This window comes from Artemia sp. Qi Xiang Cuo, chromosome 9 (genome assembly GCF_049724085.1).
Source record: "Artemia sp. Qi Xiang Cuo chromosome 9, ASM4972408v1, whole genome shotgun sequence".
Lineage (NCBI taxonomy): Eukaryota > Metazoa > Arthropoda > Branchiopoda > Anostraca > Artemiidae > Artemia > Artemia sp. Qi Xiang Cuo.
In genome coordinates this window covers 34,791,040-34,803,830 of record NC_142802.1, presented here as the reverse complement: position 1 = coordinate 34,803,830, position 12,791 = coordinate 34,791,040, and the positions used below count along the sequence as shown (strand labels likewise).

The window sequence follows — 12,791 nt, the reverse complement described above, 5'->3', positions numbered from 1 at the left end:
CATGACTTATAAGATTTTAAAGAATCTAAGATTTTAAAGTGCTAAAATGTCAATCAGTATAAAACTGAATTTACTTTCGCTAAGCAACAGTGTTGCACTGAGTCCTTAAATTGAACATCCAAAGGAATAGAAAAAAAGCTATGCAAAAACAGCAGAGAATCTCCAAAATTTTGGTTTCTTACAGAATAAGATAAGTTTGCTATTAAGTTGCAACAAACACAAAACTTTATAATAACATTCAAAATAAAACAAAATATGGTGGGTAAACAGCGAACTAAAGTGGAAGCAGCCCAGAAAATCTGTATAGCATTAATAGCCTGAATTATTCTCTGAAAGTGTTTTCAAGCTCTTATCTCTATACATGTTTTACCTCTATACGTGTTATACGTGTGGTCTATATGTGTTTTACCCTTAGAAAAAAAATTCTAGGATTTAATTTTTGTTCCGAGTTGAAAAAAAAAAAATAATAATAATTATGGTACTTGTGTGTTATCCCAACCACACTCAAGAAATGAAGTTGGGTTAATCCTAACGAAATATACCAAAATCTGATGAAAATATAATACTTTATTAACACAATAATGGAAACTACAATAGAGAATTATGGAAAGTAGGCCATACAGAATGCATTATATTGACTATCTAACCTAACCAACTCTATATATTAAATTTTTAATTAAAACACACCTGCATAGAAGTTTATCTCACTCAGGCTAAGCTAATTATCTCTAAATGTACATGGAGAAACTCGTTTCACTCCGATCAAAGACTTGAGCAGGCTTGAGATAACATGTTGGTACTAAAATTATTTATTTGGTACTGTGAACAAACTGTTGGTGAGAATAAATCAAAGCACCAAACTTACAAAATCTTTGTATATAGCCAAGGTATACATGACACATGAGCTTCAATATTGACAAATGTTATTCATTTTGGCAAGTCCAGCCCAAGTTTCAAGTATACTATGGTCAATCCAGCTGGAAACAACTTTGAAGAGCTGCAAAGTGTGGATGAAGAAGGGATCATGGAATCATCATTGACAAGCAGCGCAAATTCCATTCAAACTGCAAGAAGACTGTGTCACATGCGAACTCTGTCCTAGCCCTCTTGAAAAAAAAAAAAAATATATCCAGTAGGTTTCCCTATATTTTTGTGAGGCTGTACAAAGCCCTTGTCACACCAGTGCTTGATTTTGGAATGTGCATAGCATCACCAGGATACAGCAGTGATGTAAAGCTTCTGGAAGGGTGCAAAGGAGAGCTACAAAGGCAGTAACAAAGATGAATGACAAGCTTTATGATGAACATTCAAAGAACCTGAAATTATCTACACTGGTTTACTGACAATAAAGAGCTGATATTCTTAAGACTTATAAGCTTACTTCACAAGACTCCCTCCCCAATTCATTTGTCAACTTCCCAAAATATTGGCACTGATAGGAGAGGACATTCAAAGAAGCTGTTCAAGCCCTCTGTCAAAACTTGACACCTACAACAGTTTTTCTCCTGCTGCTCTAAAGTGCAAATTAAGGTATATATTTGGCCTTATTATGGGATGGGGCATACTTGTAAGTGCAGTGATTTGACCTAGTATATTTGGAATCAGTTTTGAAATGTGAATTGAGTAGTATGTTTATCTTTTAGCTAGCAAAGTAGGATAAGATACCAAGTAGTTGAATAGCTAATAACCATTTAAATAGTCAAATCTGTAAAATATTGGGGACATGTTTAAAGCTTGAACTTAATCTTTGGAAATGGTGTCCAATCTTGGACACTGAATCTTAAAATTAGAAAAAAAACTAAATCACAGAGACTTAATCTTGGATATATCCAATCTTAAAAAAGTATTCTGAAGTGGAATAATTGTACTTAAACAAGCCAGGATATAGGGGTAACCATCAACTTCTAACAAACTCTAACTATCAACTAATCTTAACTTATCTAACATATATGAATTTGCACAGGATATTTGGCTCTGGTATTTTACTGTAAAAGAAACAAAAGTCACAGCTTGCTTGCCTTAACATTTGCTTTTAATTGCTTTATGCACTTTTCTAAAACTTAACGGTAAATTTTTTGCAGTCCATATTATTGACTTACAAATAAAGTAAACTTACCACTTGATGCCTTTTTATGCTCTTTCCAAACACAATAATCATTGTTGTCAGAAATGAATTTACCCCCATCCCTATATGATGATGGCAAGCTAGGCATAACAACTGTCTTCCTAACATTTGCTCCAATGTGATGCATGCTCCTTTGAATCTTCCCATGTTGGATGCTGTTCTGTCAAAGCACAATTCCTTGATGGTGTTGGGAAGACCCCATTCATATATGACTATGGCTTGCTCCTCTCCAGAGCTGTTTGCTGTTACAGGAACTCACAGCAACTGTTCCTTTTCGCCATATGAAATTGCAATAGCTATTCGCTTGCATTGTTCATTTTTTAAACGCCCGGCAAAAGTTTACCTTCCCAATGGACAACCAGGGGTCTTTTTCAGGAATATTTACTTAATAATTTTTTTAATATATTGTTCTCTGAACATTTGCCTTCTATGGTGTAATGAAGTTTTCTAGACTTTGTACTCAAGAGGATTAAAATTTAGTGCTTTTAGAGCAGCTATTAATATCCTTGTAGCATTTTTGTTGGATATCTTACATCGATCTAACAAAATGGACAATTTAATGTTTAAAATATCTTTAACACCCCTTGCAAACAAGATATTTAAATTTGTTCTTGAACATATCTGATGTTTTCTTATGATCATTTTGAAGTGTTCTCCACTCAGTGTGAAGCTTTTTAAGCTTGTTAATTGAATTTTGCTCCTGTTTAGTTGGAGCTTTCTCCCAAAATATGAACAGTTATTGTATGACAGGTATTGCTGATTTTCTTAAAGTTAATTTTATAGCACATAAATTATAAAATAAAACACAAACAACTTGACAATTTGAGGGTAGTTTACAACCAGGGATCTGGTGAATGGGATAGCCCACAAGCACTATTTTATCCTTGGTCCAGCTTTGTACACCTGATGTGGATGCCATTTCAGAGTCAAAGAGATTAATATCAGTTCACAGCATAAATGTTAAACTGTAGCAAAAAAATCTTATGCTCTTCATTACATTACAAATTTTTGGGACGTAACAGTCTCACACTTTCCTTCATTACTCTGCCCTCACTATGATCTGATTGAATGTCATTTAACAACTGAAGCTATTTCCTTGACATGTTAGTAACTTACCAGAGCACCTGCTGTGATGTGATCCATTTCAATTTTTGCTACTGTTTAGTATTTATGCTGTTTTTTATCCATTTTGCCTGCCGAACAGAACTTTCTTTGGTAAACTAGTCAGATAATCCCCATAGAATAAAAGGTTAAATTTAAGCAAAAGACTCGTTATGTTTGAAAATTAATTTTCAAAACACTGAAAAAAAAAAATGTTCATTACGAGACTGATTATGCAAAAACCCATAAAATTCTTAGAATACCCCAAATTGGCTCCTAAAAGTATCAGGTCAAGTTATTCAGACTAAAGACTGTTGCAACTCTGTTTTCCTTAAAGTTACAACAATTATGTATAGAATATAAAGTTTTGAGAACAATGTTGGTTTGCTTTTGAGATATTAAGCATGTTTTTACTATTTATCATTCAGGAGCTATGGCTCCATATGTCAGATTTTTGGCCAAAAATGTGGATTTTTTCAAACTTTGAGCCATGAGCAGCACAGGTTAACATCACTTAATTGAGCACAAATCTCAGCCATCTCAATATCTGGAAAGGGGAATCATTTTGTGGGCTTGAAGACAAACAAAATTCCAGCATCAATTTTTTGCAATCACCCTAATGTATATACAGGAAAGGAAATTAGCAAACTAGGATTGTCTGCCAACAAGTGCTAACAATTCTTTATTTTAAACAGGGGAGGGGTAGGCACAAGGTTGTTAACTTGACTTTATTTAAGGAAAACAGGGTAAGGAGAGGGTTAGGAAATGGGGTTTAGTAGAGAGATGGCCAGGATTAAGAAAAAATGATTATTTTAGCAGAGTGCAAATTATAATTAATTTAAAGTGCCCATTAATTTAGATTTTTTCTTTCTTATCATTTTGCTATGATTCACTAGCAGGGGTTAGAAGTGGGGATGTGGAATATCTTGCTTTTTGTTCATCATCTCTACATAATATTTGGACTACTTGGTTAATATACAACTGCTTTATGTATAAATGTATTGTGCTGGGTAAGTATTAAGATGGTCTTCTTCCATTCAGCAGAAAGAATATATTATTGGTAAAGTTTCTTTCTCTTACATTAGGTCTTCAAATTGGAAAGGCTTTTTTTCTGAGTTGAGTCTATGTATATATAGGAAAGGAAATTTAAAGCTAAGAACCCAATTTAAAGCTAAAAAGCCAGGTAATAGTTTTTGTTAGCATAGCAGAAATAGAATTGTGGAACAAACCATTACCAAAAACAGTGTTAGCTAACAAATCACAGAAATGTAATAATTTGGTGGGACTTTTATGTAGAATGATAAAAAGTCATACAGATGACTTTTTATATATCTCACTATTATAGAGAAAACATGAATCAAGTAAGGTACTGGTGCATTATATGGGCCTTTCTAAAAAGTCAAGTTTGGTTAATGCTAATGAAATAAAAAAAGGATGAATATATGAGTTTATAAACAAATTTTGGCTATATATTTGCACATTAGGGGGCGGGTGGGTAAAGCATAGCATATATTAAATATATAACCTAACCTAGGTACCTTTCCCCCCATAAACCCCCAAAAAACGACAGTTTAAATATCATAAATGCAATGAAAATCACACTTTGCATCAGGGGCAGATCCAGGACTTTTTTTGGGGGGGGGAGGTTTATCCAATAAACTTGTGTTAGGAGCAAGTCTAATTAATGTAATCTTGTGTTAATTCAGTAAATTACACTACTTTAGACTATGTTAGGGGGGGGGAGTGCCCCCTGGATCTGCCACTGCTTTGCATTGCACTACTCTATAGTGGTCTATTAAATTAACCTGTCTGGTGGTTTTTTTGTGACTGGTTTCTTTGTAAAAGCCCATATAACACACCAGTACCTAAAGTAATGCAGGTGACATTTTATACCTTGTACTTTTATATAGCAAACATGAATAAATACCTGTGCCATTTAAACATTTGCCTCTCAATTACTCAGACTATCTGCCTTGGCTTTTTCTACAGTAAGCCATGTCTTGATGCCTACTGCTACATAATTGATTTTCATTCAAATCTCTATAATATTATGAAGTATAAAACGTCATCTGTAAGGCTTTATTTAAGTTTGCTCTAAAATAGTATGAGGTATAAAAAGTCATCTGTAAGACTTCATTTTTGTTTGCTCTATAATAACACAAGGTATAAAAAGTCATCTGTATGACTATATTTGGGCTGCTCTATAAATAAAAATCATGTAGGCCTATGCTATAAAAACCCATCTGTATGACTTTTTGTTGTTTTCTCTATGTAACAGCAGGAGGTATAAAAAGTCATCTGTATGACTTTATTTAAGTTTGCTCCATTAAAGAAAGGCATAAAAAGTCATCTGTATGACTTTATTTGGTAAACTTTTACCAAATCATATTATTGACTTACAAATAAAGTAAATATCCACTTGATGCCTTTTTTTATGTTCTTCTGAAATATAATAATCATTTTTGTCAGAAATGCAATTCACCCCAACCCCTAAATATACCAATTCAGGGTATATATTTGCACATTAGCGGGGTGGGGGCAAATTTTATTTCTAACGTAAATGGGAGGTAAGTTTAAACTTTAACCTAACCCCCCTAACTGGCAAATATATACCCTGAAATGGTATATAGGGGTGGGGGTAAAATTCATTTCCAACAAAAATGATTATTACATTTGGAAAGAGCATAAAAAAGGTATTCAGTGGTATATTCACTTTATTCATAAGTCAATAATATGATTTGGTAGAAATTTACCCTTTATTCATGTTTGCTCTATAATAGTATGAGGTATAAAAAGCAATATGTATGACTTTATTTAGGCTGCTCTACAAACAAAATCGTGTAGGCCTTGGCTATCAAAAGCCATTTGTATGACTTTTTGTTGTTTTCTCTATGTATCATTGGGGTAGCCTAATATAATTTCTTCTGTATGACATTTTAGTGGATCATATGTCAAATAAGAAAACTATTCATGCTTCTCTATAATAATTTGATGTTTAAAAATTCATACAGAAGACTTTATATCATTCTCTGTGTTTAAAGGAAACACAAAATTGTCTTGGTCAATATATACCAAATCATATTATTGAGCTAGGACTAAAGTGAATACACCATTCGATGCCTTTTTTTATGCTGATTATGAATATAATAAGCATTTCTATTGGAAATGAATTTCAGCCCCCCCCCTATATATGCCAATTCAGGGTTAGGTTAGGTATAGCCTATATAGGGGAGGGGGGCTGAAATTCATTTCCAATAGAAATGCTTATTATACTTGTAATCAGCATAAAAAAGGCATCAAATGGTGTATTCACTTTATTTGAAACTCAATAATATGATTTGGTATATATTGACCATTGTCTTTTGTTTGACTTTATAGTGCTTCCTATATAAGAGTAATGACAATATTTGTTGCTTAGAGTATAAAGAACCAATGACTTTAATAGTCAAATGTTGCTCACCCATCAATTTTAGCCGCCTAGTTGGCTAAAAAAAAATCTATATAGGCTATAAGGATTGGTTAAGGATTTTCTCTCTATATATAAACTATAGGGTAAGACACCCAGTAGTTGGCCACCTGCCTATTCTCGGACAGAATGTAACTAACAGGGAACCTACCTCTAAGCTAATGTGCTTAGAAAGTTTTTATACATAGCTGGTTTCCCTGGTCACTATTAGATATCCATATGGATATCTAATAGTGACCAGGGAAACCAGCTATGTATAAAAACTTTCTAGCATAATAAACTTTCTAAGCACATTAGCCTAGAGGTAGGTTCCCTGTTAGTTACATTCTGTCCGAGAATAGGCAGGTGGCTGACTACTGGGTGTCTTACCCTACTATATTAGGTAAAATTCTACTTTAGCTACTTTTCGCTATCTTTGAAAGGGGTTAGGTTAAGAAAATGAAACTTTCAAGAATGGGTTTATAGGCTAAAGGGTCCTGACCTTTGATGACCTTTCAAAATCTGTGTGTTATAAAAGTGCAACTTTGCACAATAGATCTTCTGCTTAAACAAAGTTATTTTCAGCTTCACAACTTTGCTCAATCCTAATTTATAAGGTTTTGAAGATGTACAAATACATTTCCTAGATTTTGAAAAAAAAACATTGATATGGCTTAAAATTCTACTCAAATAACAAGAATTGCATTTTCAGAATTAGGCCTCAATCCAGAGAAAAAGAAACTGATATCTGAAAATTAAGATGAAATGTTGTTTTGTCAAAATTTCAATAGGTAAAGACCTGTCATGTAGGCAATTGTCAGGATCCTCTAGAGGGAGGAGTGGAGGTAGGTACTTCAAAATACCTTCCCGGGACAAACCTTAGCCTGTAGACCTATCCCTGAAAGTTTTGTTTTCCTAGGCCTAACCCCTTTCCAAGATAGCCAAAAGTAGCTAGAGTAAAATTTTACCCTATATTATATTAGCTGTATGGTGAATATCCACCTTAAACTAGGCTCAGACCAATTCATTCCTGAATTCATCTCAATTAATTCAGCTGCTTTCAAAGATAGCCTAACAAACAGCCCTTCCTCTAGACTTCTTTTAAACAGTGTCTAACAGACTAAACTCAAGTGACCAATAGAGCAAGCACTCCAGTGAACTTCAATCTGGGATAAGTTGTTAGGAAAGATAATTAGCCTAGCCTAAGTAGCCTAGGCCTGAATGGAGAACTAAAGTTATTGGAAAATTAAACTAATTTTGTTCTGATTTTGACAAGAACTAATCAAAGAAGCAAAAATATTTGACAGGTAAGCCTAAGGATATTGTTCAAATTGAAAAATAGGCATCCTGCTTTGACTTACCCTCACAACACTAGTTACATCCCTCATCACTTTTTCAAAAGCCTCTGTTTCTTCTTTTTGTTTTTGATTGTGTAAAGCTATTTTTTCACTAAATTTCCTTGGATTCGAGGCCATTATCTGGTAATCATTTAGTATTTTATTTATTTATTTGAAATTCATCACCATCATTTAAAAAGATCCAAGAAAACGTTCCGATTAAGAAACCATAGTCAAGGAAAAACAGTTCTATTCCATAAACGTGTTAGATGATATTAAACTGATTTAAAATGATTATCCAAAATAATACAAATACACGTTTAACTGACTTTCTTAAGAAGAAGGTAACATCACTAAAAGAGAAACTAAATACCCCAGTCAAACTTAATTATAAGCAAATGGACTGTTTATTTTTCATATAAGGTCATCTTACAGCATGGGCGTAGGGAGGGGGGAGGGGCAGCTGCCCCCCCTAGACCGTCAAATTTACATTAGATATGGCTGAAAAAGCAGATGGTTTGGAAAAAGCAGTTGATAAAACTCCATCACACTATTGACTGCCCCCCCCTAGACAATATGCTGCCTAATGCTGCCTACGCCCATGTCTCACAAGCTTTGTTAAATGCTGAGATTCTCATATCATAGTTTTTAATTAATAGATTAGAATTTACTTTGAATAATTTAGTACATTTTTGCTTCTTTTTGAAGGTCACGGTGCAAAATGCAGGGAAAACGAAGCTATAGCTCAATGGAAACAATTCCATAGAATGCACTTAAAGGTTGGGCACACGTAGCTGATTTCGGGAACTTATTTTCAAATCAGCGCCGGTTTTGAGAAGCATTAGTGTCAATTTAAGATTGAAAATTTTGTTAGTTTCTGGTGTTGAGTTGCAAAATCAGCGCTGATTTTGATCATGATCATCACAAAAAAATAGGAATACAAATAAATAGTCAGCCAGAGGGATCTGTGATGAAAGACCCCACTACTGAGCTGAGAACTAAGGTCAATCAAGCAACTATTTATAAACTCCAGTTGACTGTTTGTGTCCATGATTTTTCGTTTTAAAAATTTTGCGCAATAAATTTTTCTTGTTGTGTTGTTGTTTAGTTGACGTTTGAGTGAATCAACCGCTCGTATACGTGCGATCCTCTATTAAATCTTGGGCCCTAAATGGAGCCACGCCACTTTGAATCACACAAATATATGTTTGGAACAGGCCACGTCAACACTTAACTATCACGGGGTTGTAGTAAGACGTTGTACAGAGTGTTCTTACTCAAAGCACTGACACCTTTTTACATATCACATTCTGCTATGGTCAATTAACATATCTAAAGAAAAAAAAACACAATTGAAATACAAATATTATAGAACATTATGCAGATTACAATTTTTTATGTACTTAGTCAATAAGGATATAGCCTTTCTATGGGCCCACTTAGAGGACTTAGCATGACCAAGGATTGCTCTCATTGTAAACGCACTGAAATACTTTAAAATTAAACTTCTAAATACATTTCTTTGTACATCATATTTTCTACATTTCATTAAGGTATGCCTAACATCATCATACTCATTACACATATCACAGTACAGAGAGTCATCTCTGCCCCACTTATGTAAAACTGAATGGGTTTTGGCATGGCCTGTCCTCAATCTGAAAATAGCAGCAGCAACAAATCTAGTATCTTGTACTAGTTCATCAGGTGGTGACCTATAATCATAAAGCTCTAAAATTAGGTTTATACAGTTTCTAATATACTCATTTCTCTCCCTATCACATAATACATTATAAATACATGTTATATATTCACTTTGTGTGGGTTTTACAATTACACTCTGGCCATTTAAAATACCCAACTTAGCCATATTATCAGTAGATTCATTTCCAGCAATTCCAAAATGTGCTGGGACCCATACCAAAAGTATATTATTCCCCATAAATTCTAATGATCTAACAATTTGATGAATACTATAAACTATCTCACGACTAGGGTCATGTTCATTCATCGGGTACTTAAGGGCTAATGCAGAGTCAGAACAAATCATCCATCTCTGTGCGTGTCCATATGACTTTATAAAATCTAAAGCCTTATACAATGCTATCATCTCAATTGAAAAAATAGATAGGGTACTTGGTAACTTGAAAATATATGAAATTGACATACTGGGAATCACTACTGCGCAACCAGCACCCTCTTCTGACTTAGATCCATCAGTAAAAATTTGTATATGGTCTCTTAAATGGTCAGTCTGTCTAAACCAGTCCTGTTTTAAAGTCATATTATCCTCATTACCACGGTCAGTCATAGGGAAGTACATATTATCCTTTATTTCACATGGTTTATTTAATACACTATCCTCAAAGGCAATCTCATTTATTGGTGTTATATTTGGGCACTCACTAGAAAGTGAATTAATACATCTATAAAAAGCAGGAATATTCCTGGTCTTAAATCTAATGTCTCTATTGTAATTTCTTATTATTTCTATATTAATAAGATCATTATCTAGACTAGCCTTCTTAGCGAAATACTTCACAAGTAACTTATCCCAACGCAATGTAAGGGTATTCACCCCCAACTCAGTCATCATTGCAGGAACAGGGGTACTATTTACGCAGCCTAAGGATCGCCTAAGAGCACTATGATAAGCTACATCTAACTTTTTTAAATTCTTCTTGCTAGTATCACCATATATAAAGCTACCATAATCAAACTTACTAACAATAACAGCCTTTATAATTTTACTAAGGCACTTATAAGAAGCGTCTCTTTTTCCTAGGCACATTACATTTATAAGGTTTAACCTACTGCTTATATTGCCAAGTAAATACTCTATATGTCTCAACCAAGTCATTTTACTTCCCAAAATTAGGCCTACGTAACAAAAAGAATCATCCACCCTAATAACCTGATTTTGAAGATTCACCTGTGGCATTGGAGTATTATTACTTTTTGAGAAAAGCATACTAACTGTTTTCTCAGGTGATAATATCATATTATTCTCTCTACACTACTGTTATACGTTATTCAATGCTTTTTGCATTACTGACTGTAGATGATGGGGTGTTTTTTCAGTTGTAACTAGTGCAATATCATCTGCATATATGTATGCTTTACAGCCAAGGACAGTTGAGAGGTCCAAGTCACAGCAATAAATAATAAACAATATTGGGCTTAACCATGGGCGTAGGCAGCATTAGGAAGCAAATTGTCTAGGGGGAGGGCAGTCGATAGTGTGATGGAGTTTTGTCAACTGCTTTTTCCAAACCATCTGCTTTTTCAGCCATATCTAATGTAAATTTGAAGGTCTAGGGGGGGAGCTGCCCCCCAGCCCTCCTCCCTACGCCCATGGGCTTAACACACCTCCCTGAGGTAGTCCCATGTCAGTTTTAATCTGAAAATCTGTACTATATCCTCCAGCAGATACTCCAACCTCACGATTCCTCAAAAAGCTAAAGATCCGATTGATATACTCTATAGGAACACCAATCTCCACTACTTTTTTCAACAGCTTGTCCACATCTACTCGGTCAAATGCAGACTTTATGTCTAAGAAGACAGCAAATGTATCCTTCCTGCATCTGATGCCCTGTTTTATTTGGTTCTCAAGTCTAACTATTCAGTCAGTTGTGCTCTGGTTTTGAAGAAAACCAAACTGCTCTTTCTGAGCAGATTTTATTACATCCTCAAGAATTCTATTTTGTATCAAATGTTCTATTAAATTAATGAGGCAGGATGTAATAGAAATGGGTCTATATGAATCTGGGCTAGAAGATTCCTTTCCTGTTTTAGGTATTGGGATAATGGATGTCTTTCTCCACTCTTTGGGAGTATACCCCTCTTTAACAGACTTGTTAAAAAGGATCAGAAGTGTGTTTTTGGCTTCCTCTGGTAAGTTTTTTAGATAAATTTTTCTTTCAACAAATTTTTCTTACCGCTATCGTTTGTCCACTGAGGCTGAAATCAGTTTCCGAAATCAGCTACGTGTGCTTAGCCCTTTAGGGTCCCACTAACATATGTGGAGTCCGGCGCTTTATGTCAATTAATTAAAAAAAACTTTCCGAAAAATAAGTTTTTCAAAGAAAAGTAAAGGCCATTTTAAACTTAACCTTAGGAGATACAAATACCTGTTAAAATTCAAACTCAAAACGACCAGAAATTACTATTAAAGAATAAATGAAACCCAAAACGAACAGAAATTAAGTAAACAATCATAGCAAAAAACATACAACAAGTAATAATATAAATGAATAAATAGATCTTAAAGCGAGCAATGCTTAGATTGAATATGAAAATCTAGCTTAAAATGAAAACAAATATTTTGCTATTAAAGTATAAATGAAACTTAAAATGAACAGAAACTAAATAAACAATCAATGTGAACAAAACATACAATATATATTAATTTAAATGAATAAATAAATCTTAAAACCAGTGAAACTTAAATTGAATATGCATATCAAGTTTGAATCGAATAAAAATAACTACAAACAGGATTTTGGGTAGCGTCTCACTGCAGAGGCCTAAAACCTACTGCGTCATTGGCGTTTTACCGAAAACAATTCTTTGAAATATTTTCACTTTTGTAACTTTAAGAAATCAAAAATTAATTATGATTTTACGGAATAAAGCTCAGCATATGCATATTAAATTGACAATGCATATTTTTTTTTCAGTAAACTCATTTGAATTTTTTTTCAGTAAAGTACAAATTATATTCTGGCTTTTAGAAAGCATAGGGGTTTTGAACCCTACTTACATTAATTTATGCTCGTTA

The 12,791-nt window shown here is 33.9% G+C and overlaps 2 protein-coding genes across 5 annotated transcripts in view; both read right to left on the bottom strand.

Moving 5' to 3' along the window:
• Positions 1-8,168, bottom strand: part of LOC148948595 (uncharacterized) — a 107,146-nt gene extending 98,978 nt beyond the window's left edge. For all 4 annotated transcript variants that reach the window (XM_089094001.1, XM_089094003.1, XM_089094004.1 and 1 more), the window contains exon 1: positions 8,033-8,168. In XM_089094001.1, coding sequence (XP_088950127.1) covers positions 8,033-8,146 — 114 coding nt within the window. In that variant the 5' untranslated portion in view covers positions 8,147-8,168. The remainder of the gene's footprint in view (positions 1-8,032) is intronic.
• A 1,206-nt stretch (positions 8,169-9,374) lies between these two features.
• LOC148948594 (uncharacterized) lies at positions 9,375-10,799 on the bottom strand. The gene has a single exon (XM_089094975.1). It carries the CDS (start codon positions 10,797-10,799, stop codon positions 9,375-9,377), a length of 1,425 nt encoding a protein of 474 aa, XP_088951101.1.
• Positions 10,800-12,791: the final 1,992 nt, after the last annotated feature.

What these genes read in the sequence shown, in the direction of transcription:
- LOC148948594 (XM_089094975.1), bottom strand. Translation starts at nt 10,799, where the DNA reads ATGTGCCTAGGAAAAAGAGACGCTTCTTATAAGTGCCTTAGTAAAATT.